This window comes from Limanda limanda, chromosome 17, assembly GCF_963576545.1.
Source record: "Limanda limanda chromosome 17, fLimLim1.1, whole genome shotgun sequence".
NCBI lineage: Eukaryota > Metazoa > Chordata > Actinopteri > Pleuronectiformes > Pleuronectidae > Limanda > Limanda limanda.
Genome location: NC_083652.1, coordinates 13,781,560 through 13,803,026, shown reverse-complemented (window position 1 = coordinate 13,803,026; position 21,467 = coordinate 13,781,560). Strand labels below are relative to the sequence as shown.

At 43.0% G+C, this 21,467-nt stretch overlaps 1 protein-coding gene across 1 annotated transcript; it reads left to right on the top strand.

Annotated features, from left to right (window-relative positions):
• Positions 1-79: 79 nt before the first annotated feature.
• gucy2ca (guanylate cyclase 2Ca) lies at positions 80-17,460 on the top strand. The gene is made up of 28 exons (XM_061090555.1): positions 80-138; positions 6,054-6,317; positions 7,319-7,431; positions 7,993-8,060; positions 8,178-8,399; positions 8,492-8,610; positions 8,765-8,864; positions 8,955-9,066; positions 9,158-9,302; positions 9,544-9,629; positions 9,719-9,836; positions 10,014-10,095; positions 10,406-10,499; positions 10,854-10,916; positions 11,007-11,078; positions 11,174-11,278; positions 11,429-11,515; positions 11,679-11,811; positions 11,979-12,116; positions 12,227-12,315; positions 12,595-12,686; positions 12,944-13,102; positions 14,025-14,217; positions 14,327-14,501; positions 14,726-14,824; positions 14,991-15,085; positions 15,175-15,251; positions 15,428-17,460. The coding sequence occupies exons 2-28, from the start codon at positions 6,104-6,106 to the stop codon at positions 15,633-15,635; spliced, it is 3,258 nt and encodes a 1,085-aa protein (XP_060946538.1). The 5' UTR covers positions 80-138; positions 6,054-6,103; the 3' UTR covers positions 15,636-17,460.
• Positions 17,461-21,467: the final 4,007 nt, after the last annotated feature.

The window sequence follows — 21,467 nt, the reverse complement described above, 5'->3', positions numbered from 1 at the left end:
GACGTCGGTAAAGGGGGCGGGACCGAGAGAAGGCTCTGCAGAGGAAAGTAAACAGGAAACAAACACAACATGTAAAGAACTTATTTACCAATGAGAAGAGCAAGAGAAGAGCAAGACAAACATGAATAATAAACCTGAGTAAGTGAAGTAATAAGAACAGAGGTTCAAGTCTGTACCTGAATATATAATAGCGTTTATATAAATAAATATGCAGAATGTTGCTCAGATGTTGATTTGGTTTGCAGGTTTATGTTTGTTATAGTTTCTTAATTACAAAAGACTTTCAACGACACTTTTCTGAGGTTATTGCATTATATCCCACGGAGTAATATTCACTGACCTCCATTCCACAGATTGGAATAGAAGCCTTTTTCCTAAGGAGGTGGGATTTGTGAGCTGTACTGCTGCCAGCCACTAGGGGGCGATCGAGATGCTTTGGATTCACTTGATAATGCAAAGGTGGACATCTTTATTATTCAGAGGGACACTGGCCCGGATTGAGGTTCTTGAAGACGTATCACCACTTTTTACCCCCTAGCTTGACTTCTCAGGCCTCATGTACACTACATAGTGGATCCGAGCACAGAAACATACTTGTTTGTGGTTGCGTTGATCAGATGTTGTGTCTTTTGTGCTCACAAATTCATTATTTTCAATGGAAACATGCATCCACCACTGTTGCAGAGTTCATTCACATTGTAAACGAGTCTGTTTCTTGGGTGTGTCCACAGCACATAGAGAGGCTTCACACATCTAAAGTAGTTTGGGTCTTATTTGAGTCTATGGAGTCACATGAGTGTATTCAACCTACTAACGAGACCCCAACAACTCACATGAGTGCTTGTTAAACTGGTTTTAACTGGTGTCACAGACCACCTCCTCTATTCAGTTGGATGTGTTCAGCTTCTTTGTCCCAGCTCAGGATGTTCAGGTTACTGTCCCATGTTCCTCAGACGTAGGAGACCAGACCTGAGGAGGTGACTTTACCGTGTTGTGTTGTGTGTTTGTGGAACTCTGTGTGTTCCTGCATTGACCTGCGTACACTTATGTGTTTTATCATCATTCACAGAAAGTTTCAAAGTGCACGAGAATGTAACTTTTGTTCGGGAGCCTCCTGAGATTTTCAGATACGTCCGAAACATAAGGAATAGATATGTTCTGTTTATTGTCCTTTCTCTCTCCAGGTAAGATCATGATGAGATTAGATTAGATCATTTAAAATGATCTGCAGTTCAGATTAGAACCTATCTGAGATAAGATAGAACTTTATCACACTGCTCTTTACGTAAACTCTTTACAAACCAAAGACATAAAAACACAATGTATGAATGGACGTCCTGGTTTCAACCACAACCCTGCAGTGTCTCACCCTTATGGTCCCATCTCAACCGAGCCAACACATCCACAAGGGGGCAGAGTGGGAGAGAGGGCGAGCTGGAACCATGTGGGAGAGGTGCTCGTTCACATTTCAGATGTTAATGGTCTATTCAGGTTCAGTGAGTAAGTTGTGTGAAAACATAAAACAATAAGAGGGTTGATTTTTGATGTTTTAACACAGAAACGATCTAAGCAAAAGTCACAGGGACAGATTTGCTGTGTCAGGCCATTAACCAGAACTCCAAGTTAGATATTACATTTCTGTGCACATCATGTCCCACATCTGTGTCACTGTGTTCACTAAGGTGATGATCTTAACAAACAGCCCTCCAGTTCATTACATATGACAATAACCCAAATATTTGCTTTACAAGTATCTGAGTCAACATTTATTTCCACCTCAGTTTGTCAAAGCAGAAGTGGAAATTGCTGTAGTCGTCATCAGTCGAGGAAACACAGCCGACACGTTAACACAACTTATTAAGATTAATATGTAACATTGTCAGTTTTAAAAATGTCAAATTATGGCATGAAGAGTTAAAAGGTTCCATCTTTCTTTTAAAAATGTCTTCTTGACCCCCAGGGCTTGTTAAAGAAACTTCCTGGCAGCAGCTTTGGGACAAAAATGTCTCCTCCCTAAAACTTTATTACTTTTAACGACTTGTTTTTTTTAGTTTTGATCATAATATCATAATTTTCAGTATTTTAAACCATTAAATTACCACTTTACTTACTCTATACCACAATTTGTATACAAAAAAAATACCAGGCACAGCAGTGTATTATAATTATTATTATCGTTGTTTTGTTTGTTACATGTTTTTTGAATTAGAATATCTGTACTTTATATCTTTATAATTTTTCCGATGGGTTGAGTTATACATTTTATCAGCGGTAGTATAACGGGCTGGTCTGTCGGTGGATTGATCTCCTCTGGTCACCTGGACTCTCTCTGCTGATTGTTGGTGGAAATTCAGGTCTGTGGCAGTTTTGCAACAGGGAACAGGATTAATACTGGCACCATAAATCACTGGTATGTTTTTTATCTATTCTGCATTTCATAGCCCTCATAAATCTAAACAAGTATCACAACTCGGAGTTGTGTGACCCCTTTCGGCGTAGAAGTTGACACACATGTTGTGTGTCTTGGCAGATGTAGGGTATCGGGTTGTGTTGACCTCGTGGTGATTAGTCGTGTTCAGCTTCAGAGTCGTGTTCAGCTTCAGAGTCGCTTCGTTGTGACGAAACACGAACGATTCGGTGTCATCGAGGACTCTCATTTACGGGCTGTTGATTTATTAGTAAGTTAGCAATTAGTAATTGATGTGAGCAAGGAGGCAGCCGGACTTATCATAAACAGACTAATCATTAGCTTCTGAAATTTTAAGGCGCCACTTTATCATCAGCTTGTTTCTTCCAGCTCCGGCAGACGGGGTTTTTCAACTTTAACCTTTATTGAGAGGATAAGAACCTTTTCTTTTATCTGTCCTCGAGAAAAACCACAAGATTAAGACCCAAACAACACAGTGTTTGTCTGTCTTTCAACACTTCCTGACTTTCTGTTGCATTTGTTCCTGTGTTAACATTTACAAGTGGGTAACTCAGCTTTATACTGTTGATTTGGATGAATATAAGAATAAATAGTGTCTGTGTGGGAATTGTTTTTAGTTATTGTTAAATAGACATCGGGGCCAACATTCAAATCCTCACAATATTCAACATTTCGGAGTTTAGAATGATTGTGACATGATTTAGGATTGTTAAAACAACAGTAAATTATTAATTCCCTTCACAGAGGAGGTTTTGTTCTTCCTCCAGCTGGTTGGTTGGTTTGTGTGTTTGTCATCAGGATCTCATAAAAAGTACTGAACGGATTTTGACACAACTCACGGAATTAAAACTTTGGTGTGGATCCGAATCAGGGGGAGGATCAGGAACTTTTTTTGACTTATGTTAACGTAGATTAGAAGAAATAAAACAACTTTCCCAGGGAAAAACTCTTGGATCTTGATGGAAAAGATCTGGCACCTCTAGGGACATTTAGGGAACTGATAACTATGAGTGTGTGAAAGTTGGTAAGCCTTGGCTGAGGAATGATGACCTTCTAGTTACACATGTCATATTTATAACTGTATATAATCTCTGTGAAATCTTTGGCATCCAAGTTTGTAATGGGTTCAATAGGGTGTAACAGAAAATACTTTTTTCACATCAACTTACCTGTGTGTGTGTGTATGTGTGCGTGCGTGTGTGTGTGCGTGCGTGTGTGGCCTACGTGTGAGTTGACTGGAAATAACCTTATCTCCCTTTGAGGGTGAAAGTGCTCAGTTGGACCCATTTGCTGCAGAGCGACACTAACAGCGTTCACTTGCTATTAAACGGCCGCGCAGAGACAATAAAACTAAGAGTTTTGTCCCATTTGAGATGTTTTCACTTCCTCTGCCTGATAATACGACAGCTTCTGCTGAGATGGAAAGCCTCCTCTCAATAAACGGTTTAAATGGCTGTGCCTCTACCCACCGTGCTATTACAACGTCACACGGCGTGTTTGTTTAGGACGTTTACGACTCCGTGAGGTGGTGGACACACAGGAAACGCTGTGATGACACTGAGAGGACGGGAGGTTCTGGAGGAAACGTTGAGCATTAGACCATTTTCATTTGTTTGCTTTGTATGATAATGTCGGGGCTTTTGGTGTTGAATGAGGAAATCCAACAGGATACATGTGTCACACTGTTCGCTGCAGAGCTTCCGGAGGGTAATTTATTTCTGACAAATATCTAACTTCACAAGGGAATTCCATGTGATTGTGGCTTCAAGCTTGAAGATAACTCTCCAGAGGACCAGCGTGAAGGATTCAGGGGGGATCTATTGGCAGAAAGGAAATATAAAATCAATAAGCATGTTTTCATCCCTGTATAAACGCCTGAAACTAATGATTATTGTGTTTTCTTAAGCATAGAATGAGCCCTTCAGGGAGCGGGTCCATGTTGCACCGCCATGTTTCTACAGAAGCCGGGATTGGACAAACCAAACACTGGCTCCAGAGATGGACGCTCACGTTCCTGCATTACTCCTACTTGCATATTGTATTAAATCTGCAGCTCTGGTCCTTTAAATCCGTCTTATCAGCAGAAAAGCATCAGAACAGTGTGAGACAGAGGATTCAGTCACGAGTCGTACAAGCAAGGTTCAGGACTTCAGAGTGAAGACTGTAAAACATAAAACACAAACACGTGTAACTGGTTCATATGACAAAAACAGATAGAGGTAAAAGTCTGATTGTGAATTATCTGACCAGAAATGTGAAATGACGTGAGGCTACACCTGCTTGAGAGCTGGGACATTTAGTTTGTGAAACAACAATAACATAACAATATACTTTTAACCAGTATAACAATATGTGTATTTCAACACTGCTACTTCAGTTTATACTGACTCGTGAAGTTAGAAACCTTCATCCTACCTGGTTTACCCCCCCCCCTCCCAGGTTAAATAAATATTTCTCGCATGTCAGTGATTCTTTCTGGTTAGTGCGTCATTCAAACTCTTCCTGATTCCCGGCGTCAGCCTCTCAGCAAGACATTTGTTTCCTGAAACTCACTACAACTAGTAAATATGATATTTTTGAGAATTGGTTCATTGGTTCTAAAGGTTTTTGAATCATCACCTCAGGCTGTCAGACCTTTTATTTTCACACAATTTTTACAGGAGGCACGGGCCAAAGAGTTAATGAAAAATAAGGAAAGTGATTAAAAGGCTTTCAGTGGATGTTTGTGATCAAAACACAGCAGTTTTCCATAGTCAGGATCAAAGCTGGTTTCCTCAGAACGAGGTGTGACTGGTATACTGACTTTTATAGAGTTAATCCGCCCTGCTTTTATTACAGACAATATTTATCAGCTCCACACAAGCCCTCACTTTTATGGCCTCCTTTGACCTTTGCTCCTCTCACCACACAAGCCTCCCCCGCCTCTGTCTGTCCTTACAACAAACCTGATTGTGTTTAAGGGCTTAATATTAGTCAGCACTGATTCTACCATCTACATATATGGTTTTTTTGAGTCGTGAAAGTAGAATTGATCTGTTCTTGTCATTGCAAAGATATTAAAGAGGGGGTTTTATTCTCACACTTACTTGCAGACAAACCTGGTCATGAATGGATATTTGGGAATGATCCCTGATTTTATTCAGTTAGATGATGTAACATAGAGAAACACAGTGAACTCTTATGATCTTCGTGAATTTCTAAAAGAGAAGTCAATCCAGAGGGGGTGTGGGAGCTCCTCCTGCCCCACCCTCCCTCTGACTGGTGCATGGACACTTCCCAGTTGTTCATTAACACATGCAGGACAGGTAGACCAGCTCGTACCAAGGTGGAGGATTATTGATCTCCGTCTCGCAGCAGTGGAGCAACTGTGGAGTCTGCTCCTCTTCTCCTCCGGCCATATTTACTGAAAGAGGCTCAAATCAATATTTATCTGACACTGAAGTTTATGTCCTTTCGCCTGTGGATGCTGGACGACTGAATCAAATTGACTTCTGCTTAGTCCACGAAGAGTTCCCTTCTGTTTCTGGACGTACGTTGTCCATGGAGAGGATCTGTTCAGGCGGACGAACTTAAGGAGCAGCTTTCTTTTATCTGAGCAGAGTTTTATCTGTTTCTTGACATGTAGAGACGGTGGAGGAGACTTCTGAGCGGACGAGGAAAATCCCAAGGATCAAGATGCACAGAGCACTCAGTTTACTTCACCTGGCAGTGCTGATAGGAGGGGGGGTGGTCGGCCACAAGATGCTGGACGACTGTTTGTCATCCGGTCGTAAATACACCATTAATGTGGTTCTGCTGGAGGACAACACGTACGAGTGGAGTCGACCACTGGTGCAGGCGGCTGTGGAAGACGCTATCAAGGCGGACAAGCAGGAGAACATTGCCAACGGTATGGACTGAGAGCTCCTGCATGAATCTCAATGGATCCTACAGATAATAACAATTCTTAATTCTTAATCTACTGTGTGTGTGTGTGAGTGAGAAGAGGTCGTCAGTCAAGATGCAACCCAAACTGTTATTTGTATGGATGAGATCTGTTTTGGACTATTTCCTATTTTAGATAAAGATCAAATTAGAGAATCACAGACAGGTTGAGTTATTTTTATCAATGGCAGTTTTGATATTATGACTGAAGCCACCAAGATGGCTGACGAGGATGTGGAGAGAAGTACAAAACTAATTAAATGGTATATTTCCTCTAAAAGGCGGAAGTAACTGCACTTACAGCTTTAAGGGAAACACTATGTTCCATTGCTCTGGTTGTACATCTGTCCAGTTCCATCAAGAGCTTGTTGATAGCAGCCTTTTGAAATCCAAAATAATCTGAGAGCTTTCTGAACCATTGGTATTACCAGAGAGGAAGCAGATAAGAAACATGCATAGAGGACAGAGAGAAAAGAGACATTTGATATAAAACTAAAGTTCCTTTCGGATTCGAAACCACAGATGTTGCAGCCAATTAGCACGTTTTTAAATATTCTCTAAATACAAACAGCAGCAGCATCAATAATAAACTGTGTTCAGGTTAATGAGATCAGAACAAAACCAGAAGAAAATCTGAAAGGTTTAATAACAATTTTCTTAAATGTAACTTTCCAAACTCAGCGTTACGGACCAATTCAGTTCATTGAGGTGAACACCAAAACAAGTGTGTAGGTTTGATTCCTGACCAGCGAACTAGAGGAGTCTTCAGGAAGACTTTGGTTTTAGTCGAGCATTTAAATCAACATCCTAAAACTATGACTTTCATTATTTCTTTTCATTTCCAAAATCCCCCCCAGAGCACGATACATCACTTTAATCTAATCTAAACAAAGATTAGATTAAAGTGTAACGAGGTCATTAAAAAAAACATTAATAACTCTTGTTATCTTGTTCCCATAACTCCAGACTTAAATTTCACTTTGACGGCGAACTTCAGCGGCGTGGACACAACCGTGTACAACCGGCAGGGCTGCGGCAGCAGCACCTGTGAGGGAGTGGCCATCCTCAAGAGGCTCCATGTGAGTGTGGTGGCATTGTGTGAGCTTCTGTGAACAGAGAAGTGGACACGAATAACAAAGTTTAATCTCCTCAGGTGTTATTTGATCTGTGGCATTTAAATGTATAATCAACACAAGTCATTTGAATGTTTTAACGTCTGACACAAGGAAAACACGCAAATGCCAAAGCCACACAATGGAAACACAGACACAATGGAAGGGATGGACAATGGATGTTGACTCTGATCTGAGCAGAGTCACTTTCTGCGACTGCGGTGAAGCGTGAGGTCAATTTGTTTGTCTATTTGAGTTGTTTCGGTTCAGGTTGTGATCCAATCACCTGTAGAGTAAAACCTAAATGTGACAAGTATCAACCTCGCTGGTTTCATTGTGGTTGTGTTTTCCATTGTGTTGTCACCTTTGCAGTTGTGTTGTGGCTCTTGCATCTGCTTGTGTGAGACCTCTGGGCAACTAAAGGTGGAACAACTCCACTGAAATCACAGATGATTCATGCTGTTATTAAACCCTGAGTGACGCACTGATAAAACCTCTGATGAAACGATAACTACATGTATCACGCAGGATAAAAACGAAGTGGGATGCGTCATGCTGGGGCCTTCGTGCACCTACGCCACATTCCAGTTAGTGGAGTGAGTATGACTTCCTTTCTCTCTATAGGTCCATTTCAGGGACCACCTAACCCCAGTCTTAACCCTAACCACACAGTTTGTATCCCACACTTAACGACCCCTTGTCATTTGCCTCAGTGATGAGCTTGGCCTGAGCCTGAGCATCCCCATCATCTCCGCTGGGAGCTTCGGCCTCTCGTGCAACTACAAGCCCAAACTGACCCGGATCCTGCCTCCGGCTCGCAAAATCTCAGACTTGCTGTTAAACTTCATGAACGAAACTTTGCCGTTCAAAGATCCGTGGAGTACCGTGTACGTCTACAAGAAGCCTACAAGCAACGTGACCGAGGACTGCTTCTGGTGAGAGGCCACGGTCTGCAGATCACTTCAGAGACCAAGGTTCATTCGCCTCTCCAGCATCTACCAGTGTATTTTTTGTTTTATCTCTGCAGGTACATCAACGCTCTGGAGGCCCCCTCGGCCAACTTTGCCACAGGGACCAAAAGGCAGATGCTGCGTGGTGAAGATGAGCTGAGGGACGCCCTCAAGTCCCCGAACAGACTCAGCAACAGTGGGTAGTGTTTAGGTTGTTTGAGTTACATGTCAGCTTCATCCCTGAAGACCTGAAAACAGTATATTCCTCTGTAATGAGAGCGGAACGCAGATGCTGTACAGAAACTGGAAAAGCAGTACAGCTCAAACATGAAACTGGTTTATTATTTCAGTTTTCATCTTGTGTGGGAGCCGTGAGGAGATCGTCTCAGCGAAGACGAGGGCGGAACACATAGACAAGGACATAATGTTCATTCTCCTCGATATTTACAAGTAAGCCTGGTCACGACTTTGCCTTTTTGCCTTTTTGCCTTTGAAATCGTGGACCTACATGAATCCTTTGTCTTCTTTCCCGTCCTCCAGTCCTGATTATTATATCAACACGATGTCCAATAACTACATGAAGGACGTGCTGGTGATCACTCTGCCACCGAGGAACTACAGTTCTGAATCAAACTCAACATACAACAACACGGTGAGCTGCAACTCACAAACAACTCTGGGAAGGAAAGAGTTTCCACTATGGTGCAGGCCTCTGACTCTTTCTCTTCCACTGGGATGAGCAGATAAATGACTACGTGGCCGGGTATCACGACGGCACGCTGCTGTTTGGCAAAGTGCTGAGAGAACGAATGCTCGAACAGCGACACAACAGGGCATCGAGAGACGTGCCTCTGAATTTCAACCCGTTTGGAAACGCCTCCTTTTACGGTACGTACATGACCTGAGTTATGATGCAAAGTGAAGTGAGTGAACACAAACTAAACACATGTGGAGGTTGAAAGTAAAGGGGCACAGCCTGCAGGATAGGGGTGCAGTAGATCACTATTATAAAGTGACAACAATTGCAACATATGCAGTCATTTATTCCATTACAAAGATAAGTTAAAGGTTCTGTACACATCGATTTAAGTTCGGTGGTTTTACATCAGAGTGTGTTTGGTTTTTGCAGGTATGGGAGGTCACTACGTGCTTGATGAATACGGCGACAGGGATGTAAATTTCTCGATGCTCTACACCTCCCCCATCACTGGCAGGGTGAGACTCCTGCCGTGGACACTGTCACCACTTCGCCTGAGTTCGGCGTGAAGGTCAACGTTTGTTCTTCTGCTCTGTCTCACCTCCAGTATGAAACCCTGTTAGCGTTTGATACGTCGCGTAATGAATCCAGAGTCACGAACCCCAACCCCGTCCTGCCGTGGAAAGACAACCGACTGCCTAAAGACGAGCCAGAACAACCAACCAGTAAAACACACTGTCTCATAACCTCACAGCAACGTTTGCATTTGTATTTTTAATAACAATAACAATTTAATATTCAATAATATAATGAAAATTAGAAAAACGTGATGGTACAGCGATATTCTTTATTCCAGGAGTCACTGTGGATGTTGTGCTGATGAGGTCACTGTTTGATTCCAGGTCTGAATATGCAGGATGTGATTGTGATTGTGCTGAGTGTGAGCGTCATCGTGGTGACGGCCATCGCTCTCATCTTCTACAGGTAGAGAGGAGACATGTGTCACCTGCACTTTATTCTTATTAGACAAAGCACAAGGCTTTATTTGGATCTGCAGCAAGTTACACACACTCATAAATATCAGTCCTCTGAATGTGTCTGACTTCTTTATCAAGGTTTATGAATTATTCTCTGAGAAATCAATAAAAATTGTGAATTTGATGTTGATTTAGTGAACATTTGTTACAGAGCTTTCACATAATTCTGTAATTCCCGTACTCATTGTGTGTGTGTGTGTGTGTGTGTGTGTGTGTGTGTGTGTGTGTGTGTGTGTGTGTGTGTCTGTGTTATTAAGGCAGAACAGGAAAGAACGACTTATGCAGAAGAAGTGGTCTCACATCAACCCACTCCTCATTGGTCCACTGGATGAGAAGGAAGTCTCACTGAAGGTAGATGGCATCACTCACAAACATTATGATAATAATTATTATTATAAGTAGTAGTAGCAGTATAAAGCAGACATGACTTTTCTTTAACTCTTTTTATATTTTATTTTACTTTTATTTTGGGTCACAGGACAAAATATTTGGGAACCACTTGTTTAAATAGTGTGGAGAAAAATGTAACGGCTCCCTCTGAAATATCTTTTAATTATAGTTACTTTAGTTAGGTAGGTACTTCCCAGTAATATTCTAGTGTAATGCGTTGAATAGTTCCCCAGTGTCACCATAAAGACGGTACTGTGTGAGTAACACTCTTCTCTTCTCTTCTCTTCCTGTACTTTGTTTGTATTTATACAACAGATAGATGAAGTTAAGAGGAAGGACAGCAAGTACTTCTCCCATCGGGGCCGATATGACAAGAAGGTACCGGCATCCAACCTCATCAGCAGAAGGACCTGATCCTGTCGAGCCTGTTCTCTCAGAGTGTGACCGTGTTCTCTCTCTCTTCTCCAGCCTGTGATCTTGAAGGAGCTGAAGCACTTAGACGGCGACTTCAACGAGGACCAGAAGATCGAGCTCAACACTGTGAGAAAACCTCCGTGTTGTTACAAAGCACAGCACTGGGAAGTAGTTCCTCCTCCTCACTGATTCTCCTCTCCTGCCACGTCTTCATGTTTCAGCTGCTGCGCATCGATTACTACAACCTGACCAAGTTCTATGGCACGGTGAAGTTTGAGTACGGAGTGTTTGGGGTGTTTGAGCTGTGTCAGCGGGGATCCCTCAGGGTGAGAGCACAAGCTCACACACACACACACACACACACACACACACACACACACACACATGAGTGATGGACACAGTTTAAAGAACACACACAGATCCATAAACTAAGCACAGCACAGTAGTAAACATTTTCTTTATCTGTTTTTTTCCAGACAATTCTGAACGACATGATCTCCTACCCTGACGAAACTTTCATGGATATGGAATTCAAGATCTCAGTCATGTATGACATAGCAAAGGTTTGTAAAATGTTTTTTTTAATTTTTTATATGTGTGTTCCTTTAGCTCCTCTCTATGACGGACAGCATAGGAAACTAACTACACTCTCACGTTATTTTACAGGACTTATTATTCCCTCAGCATTTATTTATTCAGTCCTTCCATGCTTCTTCTCTCCTGCAGGGAATGTCCTATCTCCACTCCAGTAATATTGCAGTGCACGGACGCCTCAAGTCCACCAACTGTGTGGTTGACAACCGTATGGTGGTGAAGATCACCGACTTCGGCTGCCACACCATCCTGAGACCAGGCAGAGGTGAGACTGAGCCTTCCATCATCGAGATGGAAGATTGTAAACACTGAGAACAAACTGCTCATTCTCTCATGAGCTTCTCTCATCCTCTCCTCTCCTCTCCTCCTCTCCTCCTCTCCTCCTCTCCTCCTCTCCTCCTCTCCTCCTCTCCTCTCCTCCCCTCCTCTCAGATGTGTGGACGGCCCCCGAGCATCTACGTAAAGGGGGGGTGTCTCAAAAAGGTGACGTCTACAGCTACGCTATTATTGCCCATGAAATCATTATGAGGAAAGACCCGTTCTACACACAGAACTGCTCGGATATTATAGGTATATCACACTATCATATCATATCATACTACCATAAACCACAAGACTATTCCAGCTGATCAACAACATCTCACTCACCTTGTTTACCTGACGTTGGTCTGATTCCTCAGAGATGATCCACAGAGTTCAGTATCCAACCGATGTGATCATGTTCAGACCTCACCTCAACTTCGACAACGCGTCAGGGAATGAGACCGAGGTACGCACACACACACAATCACACACACACACACACACACACACACACACACACACACACACACACACACACACACACACACACACACACACACACACGGACGAGGACGCAGCGTCACACACTGAGCCTGATGTTTACTCACTGAGAACAACCTCCCTCTGGATTCAAATAAATTATTTAAATTGGAGTGTGTGTGTGTGTGTGTGTGTGTGTGTGTGTGTGTGTGTGTGTGTGTGTGTGTGTGTGTGTGTGTGTGTGTGTTTGTGTGTGTGTGTCTAGTTGTATGTGCTCATAAAGATCTGCTGGGACGAAGACCCAGAACGGAGGCCAGATTTTAAAAGAATAGAGGGAACTCTGGGTAAGATTTTCAGGTACGTCAAACCCACACGTTTGTTTAGCGTGTTTTCATTATTCCTAACATACAACATGCTTAATTATATAAATACAACACATGATTGTTTATCATCTCATTCCAAAGCCAGTCTTTCGTGCCGTGGCAGAAAAGACAGGGATGTCCACATATTTTTGGCCATAATTTAATGTTGATTAATGCAGCTCTCTTCTTGCATAATGAGGAATATGAAGAATGTGAGTAGTGATATTTATATAAATGTATTGTATTTCTCAGTAACCTGCACAACCAAGCCACTGAGACGTACATGGACAATCTGATCCGTCGCCTGCAGAACTACTCCAGGACTCTGGAGCGTCTGGTGGAGGAGAGGACGTGTCTGTACAAAGCTGAGAGGGACCGAGCCGATCGCCTCAACTTCATGTTACTGCCCGGGTGCGTGAGCGTGGCTGCAGACAGGGACCTCGGTCACATGTTGAAATGAAAAGGCCTCTTACCCCTGAAGGTCCCCCAGCTGTGTAAAGCATTTTAGTTTAGACTGATTCAAACCTGTAAACTTGTATCATGAGCATTATTTTCAAGTTTTTTGTCAGAAATGTGTGACAAACCCACTTCTATCTTTCCTTCCCAGCGCCAGATGTTTGACAGACATATTTAGAGACAAACTTCAAGACATAAGGGACAATTTAGCAGCTAAAGAGAATGTTTTTAAGCAAGAAAGACTTTTTGAGTTATAGTTGTCCAATGTTGATCTAAAGGTTTATTTTGGTGGTTGAAGATTCAAGGTTAAGCTTCTTCTCAACAAACGTAGAAGTCCCATCACATCCATCACAGACATTCACTTGGACTCAAGGAACACCTCATTAGAATGTGGAGGTCAAAGGTCAAAGTGACCTTAACACAACCCCTCTCTTCCTTTGTGAAAACATTATCTTAAAAACTCTTTTAGGTTTCAACTCAGCACAAATGTTCACTTAGACTCACTGATTAGATTTGGGTGGTCAAACGTCAAAGGCCACGGTGGCCTCACGATATCTGAACTTCTTTAAATTTTAACCAGTTGTCACTAGGACTCACACATTAACTGGTTTAGATTTCAGTGGACAAAGGTCAAAGGTCACAGTGGCCTCGTATGAGTCTGGAGATCTTTCAAGCATAGACTGAAACTACCCTGTTTGGAGGAGGCATAAGACCTCTAGTTTATATTTTAATACATATTCAGGACTTTTTTAAGTGAAAAAGCTAAAAGATATACGTAATGCCAAGATGTCCCCTTGGTTATAAAAGCCATGATTCCCCCCCCCCCCCCCAGGCGTGTACCTGACAGCAGTCTTCATGTCACTCTCTCTCTCCTCAGCCCTGTGGTGCGATCACTGAAGGAGACGGGCCGAGTGGAGCCAGAGCTTTTCGAGGAGGTGACTGTTTACTTCAGCGACATCGTGGGATTCACCACGCTCTGCCACTACAGCACTCCCATGGAGGTGGTGGACATGCTCAACGACATCTACAAGAACTTTGACAGCATCCTGGACCACCACGACGTCTATAAGGTTATTGAGGCATAGTTATCACAGACAGAAATGGATGAATGAAGAAGTGGAGGTTACTCGGTGTATGTGGTGGATTTTTAAAAATGTTTTTTCCTCCTCTGTCTCTCAGGTTGAGACGATAGGAGACGCGTACATGGTTGCGTCAGGTTTGCCCAGACGCAACGGAGACAGGCACGCAGTGGACATCGCTCACATGGCCCTGGACATCCTGTCTTTTGTGGGGACGTTTGAGCTGCAGCACCTGCCTGGGATCCCTCTGTGGATCCGTATTGGTGTGCATTCAGGTAACAGCTTTTTATCTGGTTTAATACAAACTATAACCTTCCTATTCAACCAAGTAGTTGCTCATTTATAATAATGATCGGCCAATAGTAGATCAGACTCCAGCAAACAGATTGCCACAGCCGTTAGAAAGGATGCTAACATGGAAATGTGTTTTAAAAAGATACAACATTTATCAGTGAACAGGACAATGAGGTGATTGAAGGTTGTGTGCATTTGTGTGTAGGTCCTTGTGCGGCAGGAGTGGTGGGAAACAAGATGCCTCGCTACTGTCTGTTCGGAGATACAGTGAACACGGCCTCACGCATGGAGTCCACAGGCCTGCGTAAGAGACACACACAATTACACACTCTCACACACTTACACACAATCACACACTCTTACACACACTGTATTCGTGATGTAGTCGCAGCTCCTGATCTTCTTTCCCTACAGAAGGAAAGAAAGATGAGATTCTGACTCTCTGATGATTCCTTGTTATATTTCTCCAGCTCTGAGGATTCACGTGAGCCACTCCACCATCAGCATCCTGCAGAGGACGGACTGCGAGTTTGAATATGAAACCAGAGGAGAGACGTACCTGAAGGTTTGCTTTGGCTCTATGTGTGTAGTGTAAACTGTGCAGATAGCGGTTCCTGGTTTAATTTCCTGTGTGTTTGTGTAAATGACTTACAGGGTAAAGGTAAAGAGATGACGTACTGGTTGACTGGGGTGACTGGGGGGAAATACAACCTGCCCACACCCCCCACAGCGTGAGTACATCTACAGACACATCTACTACATGATAAGAGCTGAGAGCTACAATCCTTATCCTCTTATCATTACTACCTACTCTAATGAACGCCTTGTTATTGAAGGGAATGTGAAAAGTCGCCTCTTCCCACATGTACATCCTTAATCTGTATTAATCCTGTTGCTTCTGTCTCAGGGAGAACTTCCAGCGGCTCCAGCAGGACCTGGCGGAGATGATAGTGTCCGGCCTGGAGAAGGCAGGCGGGGGGAGGGAGGGCTTGGAGAAGAGGAAGACTCTGTCCACCAAGGTCCGGCGCCGGGAGACGAGCGGCAGCGTGCAGAGCGACGGCCAGCCCGAGTACTTCCACCTGGCTGTCGCTGACAACCCCAGCACCTTCCTGTGATTCCACCGGAACCCTTCATCTGCCCGTGAACAAGACTTTGCAAAAGTGTGTGTCCTGTCTGAATCAGCTGGTTCCACAGGCCAGCTCCGCTCACCAGGGGGCAGAGTGACTGGAGAGCAGTTTTGGAACGAGCAGGACTGGTGAAGGTGAGACTTTCATGTGCTCATGTCGCGATAAACTCAGCTGCCAAAGGGTTCGTGTCTCTTTTTCTACCCCGACATCGATTCCTCTCACTTCTCACAAACCCCACATCCTTCCCTCCATCCCTCTGTCACCAGAAATGAACCACTTCATGACATTGTCTTGTTTTTCATTAAAAGCACAAATCCATGTCATAGACAAGCTTAATTCTTCTTTGATTCTGTGGCACTGACCCAGTTTCACACAGACCTGCTGTTATAATAAGAATGGAACAACCAAAAGGACATTAAAAGGAAAACACGGGCAATATATATGTATATTTTTAACTATGTGGAACAGGCCATTGTTTTGTAACCAGACTCGTCACTTTATTATTTACTGTTGTCGAGCCCTGTCTCGTCTGGGCCGGACAGCGTCGTGTTAATGGATTCGAGGTTCAAATGGGAAAGGTTTAATGAGTTTAGACAAGTTCCATGTTCAAAAGTTTCACAGTAATAAGTTTATTGTATAAGAACAATACTTACAGAGTCTCTGGGGTTCTGCCGGACACGTCACCAGGTTCTCTGGATCATGTCTGAAGAAACCCAGAGTGACAAATTACAACACATTATATAAAGAGAAACTGGGTGTGGCCTGAGATGGGAGAAGTACATTTGGCATGAGGGTGGTTTGAGTCCAATAGAAGACGTACACCTGGCATGAGGAAAGGTTTGAGTCCAATAGAAGACGTGCACCTCAGAGGTGGGAAGGTTTGAGTCCTCCACTGGGTGTTTGAGATGTGGCAACGCTACCTACATGCAAACCCCGTAATGAAAGTTCAACAACGTCTTTTCTGTGTAGATATTAAGCATTTGAATACCTGCTAGTGGAGTGAAAACCTTTAACGGACACCACTCATCTATGCAAGTAATAGCAGTTTGACATTTGCCTAGATATCGCAGGCTTCTGTCCTGTTGAGCGATACTTCAGGTCCCATAAGTTCATTCTACATCCTGTATGTGTGTGTGTTAATGCAGCGAATATGAGCGCGCAAGCAAATGACATTTGATATAATCACAACATTACCCAAACTGTATTTTATTATCAGATTGACACACGTTTGTGTACTACAGTTGCAGCTATAAGCTTATTCAAAGTATGGTCTGGGTATTAAGTTCCACCTTTCTGGCACACAGTGTGTTTGAAGAACCAACTATCATATACATGTTGTTTCAGTGTACACAGGCTACAGTGACAGTTTATACTTTGTATTATGCATTATTGATTATATATACTATGCAGCTGATATTATTCATAGGATATAGGTAAAACATGGATATCTCAACAGTGTCTACCATAGAGTTATTTTCGATACTACAACTTTTCTAATTCTCAAAAAACGTAATCAGTTAAAGTCAGTTCTCTCTAAAACAAGGAATCCAATATATATCAAATGGACTCTCGCTGACTTTACTTTAAAAAGTTCTCCGTTGTTGTTACCATGTTTTCTGCTGGACGCTCGCTGATTGAGGAAGTTAAACTAAATTATTTACCGTGTAAATAGAATCTTCTGCTGCAGAGACAGTGGAGCTGGATCCACTCAGTATGTGTCAAGAACATTTCTCCTCTACGCCACAACACCAGGAAATGTTTCTGTCATGATTTTTGTTCTGTGTTTTATTAAATGATGTTTGACACGTGGCAACGGTTCCACAGCAGTTTCTTTGTTTTCTTGTCTTTGCAGTAAAATACATTAAACTATAATAAAAATACAAAACTTAGGTCAAGAGGAAAGAAAGAAGGATATTGCATCACATCTCAGTTCAGTGTGCATATTGCATGCAGTCAGGAAAACATTGTAAAGTACACACACACACACACACACACACACACACACACGCACACATACGCTAACACACACACACACACACACACACACACACACACACATTACACACTTTTAGCTGTAACCAATACAGTTCCACCCAGCTCGGTGGCAGGAAGTGGGATCCTGTGCCCCCTCGTCATCAGCCCTCTGTCCTCCTCTTTCCCATCATGCTTTGCAGAGCCCCTACATGCAGTGAAGCCCTGCTCCCACATTGGGTGGGCTGTATCCCCCGGGTGCAGATGGGCACAGGGGGCCGAGGCCTCTGCGGCGCTCTGGAACATCTCTGTCAGACCGGAGTTCTCTGACGGCAGCTGGGGACCTGAGGCTGGAGGATCTACTTTCTGAGGAGGTTCATGTCCTGGTTCAGGATCTGTAACACAAACCATACAAACATGAGTGTCTCTGAACATCTATACTGAACATTGTGCGATGGATCCATGTACTGATCAGAGACTGGATATAAAGATATAGCCTTTCTGTCCAGTATATGATACAGATAAATATATATATATATATATATATATTTATGTCAATTTTATAATTAAATGGGTCATTTTGACATTTAAATACAAATTAATTAAATAGTTTTAACATATACATGTTCCCTGTTTGGTCATGTCAATGTATTACTACTGAAAACAGTCAAATACTTACAGATTATTTCTTTTGGATGGCATATTTGTATCTCAAACCACAATTTGTTAAATGATACAGAATATGAAATCAAAATTTGACTGGGAGGTTAATTTTCCTTTCAGACAGTATGTATGACACAAGCATCAGTCTCCTTCATTACATCACGAGTAAAAATAATGTTTCACAACAGCTGAGCAGACGAAGCTGAATTCCTTCACTCTACTAATCTACATTTCACATTCCTGCTGGTGCTGTGGACAGACGTCTATTGACAGACGGCTCAATCAACCCTGTGTGTCTTTTTGTCAGTTTATCTGTTTTCAGGGTGACGTGGGGACGTTGTTCCTCCTGCGTAACCAACGGATGTGTGTTCACACCAGAAGAGCCGGTGAGAGAGCGGTGGGGCCGACCCCTGGGACGAGCGAGAAGACGAGAACAGAAACAACGGAGTTTCTACAGTGACGAGCGTCACACTCCATCACCTGCCTGCCTGTGACCCCACTTCCTGCACAACACTCACCACCAGATGAACCAAGCTGTCAGAATATAAAACACTTCACTGAGGAAATGGAGAATTAATTGATCCCTTGGTTTAACTGTCACATAAAAGATTGCCATAAAATGTTGTGGAGGGGTGGCGTCTCAGCTGAGGAAGAAACCATAATATTATAATATTGAGTGGTCATCAAGACAAGAAAACTGCAGTACTAATACTTACCAATACCATTCACTTCTGTAGGAGCAGAAAAGCTTAAAAGAATAATAGTACATGACTAATTTAGTCCAGTTGTGTTTACCTGGAGTTCTTCTGGTTCTGGTTCGTCTGTATATGATGAGCCACAGAACCAGAACCAAGATGGATCCCACTGTGGCCAGCATCACAAAGATCCAGAGCCCTGGACTCAGTGCCGGGTCCCTCACCTGGTCCACCACAGCCAGCAGAGGCGGCTCTGACGGGAAACACAAGAACGTTTCTTAGCTTCCGTGACACCCGGGATATCAACACAAACATTCACAACATCAGTTTGTTCCTGAAGGAGCAGAGGCGTAGAGAATCCAGGCTTGAAAACATGGGAACTCCCTGCCTCCTTAACTAAATTATAGAAAAAATTGACTCCCTTAAAACGTTTCATCAAACAGGAGAAGAAAACAACACAGCTGTGACAGTCGGGAGGAACATAAGCATCTCAAACGTGGACTGAAGGAGCTTCAGGTCAAACCATTTAGGTCTAAAACCAAGAAATACAAAGAGATGTCCAGACTGAACCAGACTTTGGTTAAGCTGCTCTGATCAGGGGAAAAGTAAAAACCTCTGAGAGAGATAGGTCTCACTTGTTGATGGTTGGGTCTTGGCTCTGGGTTCCGTCTCTTTGGGGAAGCAGTAACCGATGAGGTTGTCCCACTTGCGTCCAGCGGGGCAGATCTTCTTGGCCATGGCTGGTCAGGGGGAGCAGGATGAGGCTGCTGCAGCGTTACCTCCCTCTGAGCTTCTGTTTGTGACTCAGGCAAGAAAAAACCCTGAGACTCAGAGGATTGAGAAACGAAGGCCTGACAGATGTTTCAGTTCCTCCATTTCAGAACAGGGGGTGAATCTTTCTGTGTCTCTGGGGGCACAGAGAACTCACTGTGTCTGTTTTAAGAAAACCAGGGTCCTGACCTTCAAGCTCCTTAGTTTGGATTAAATATTGTATAACTGGTTATGTGTTACTGACAGTGGGATGCTAGAAAGTATGTTTACTTCTTTACTGCATATTTTCATGTATCATGCATCAGTGGATTTATCTCCAGGTACTTTTTCACTTAAACTCTCTAACATACACTCCTGATGAAAATCTTAAGACCAGTTAAAAAATTGCATGAATTTGCATTTTGCACTGTTGGATCTTAGGAAGGTTCTAAGTAGAGCTTCAAAATGCAAAAAGAAGAAATGGGAACAAGAAACCAAAAGTTGTGAGCAGGCAATTTATTGAAAACAACAATTGAACTCAAATAGGCTGTTCATCAGCTGATCAAAAGTTTAAGACCACAGCCTTTAAAAGCCAAAATCTGTGCAAAAATTTGGATTCCATGTCATTTCCTGTCAAGTTATCACACTGTGAAGATCTCTTGATGGCAAAGGCAAAAAAGCTCACCGTCTTTGAACGTGGTAGGATTGTTGAACTGCATAAACAAGGCCTCTCACAACGTGCCATCGCTGCTGAGGTTGGACGCAGTAAGACAGTCATTTTGCATTTCTTAAAAGATCCTCAGGGTTATGGAACAAAAAAATCAAGTGGTAGACCCAAAATAATCTCACCGGCGCTGAGCCGGAGGATCCGAATGGCTGTCCGTCAAGACACGGGACGATCCTCGTCCCAAATTAAGGCCATTACTGGTGCTGACTGCAGCCCAATAACCATCAGACGGCATCTGCGAAGGAAGGGCTTCAAAAACAAGAAACGTCTTCAAAGGCCACGTCTCCTTCAACGCCACAAAATTGCCCGTTTAGACTTTGCAAGGGAACACCAAACATGGGACATTCAAAGGTGGAAGAAAGTTTTATTCTCTGACGAGAAAAAATGTAACCTTGATGGTCCTGATGGCTTCCAACGTTACTGGCATGACAAGGAGATGCCACATGAGTTTTCTACGTTTTCTACGCGGCACAGTGGAGGGGGCGCCATCATGATCTGGGGTGCTTTTTCCTTCAATGGAACAATGGAGCTCCAGGTTGTGCAGGGGCGTCAAACAGCAGCTGGCTATGTGGAGATGTTGCAGCGGGCATCCCTCATGACTGAGGGCCCTCGTCTGACCAAGACTTTTTTCCAGGAGAATAACATCACTCTTTTGGACCATCCTGCGTGTTCCCCTGATCTTAATCCAATTGAGAACATTTGGGGATGGATGGCAAGGGAAGTTTACAAAAAGAGTTTTTTTTTTTTTTTTTTTTGAGCTGTGGTCTTAAACTTTTGATAAGCTGATGAACAGCCTACTTCAGTTAAATTGTTGTTTTCAATAAATTGCCTGCTCACAACTTTTGGGCTCTTGTTCCCATTTCTTCTTTTTGCATTTTGAAACTCTACTTAGAACCTTCCTAAGATTCAACAGTGCAAAATGCAAATTCATGCAATTTTTTAACTGGTCTTAAGATTTTGATCAGGAGTGTATATCAGCAATACTCTGTACTTTCTACTCAACACTACATTTTA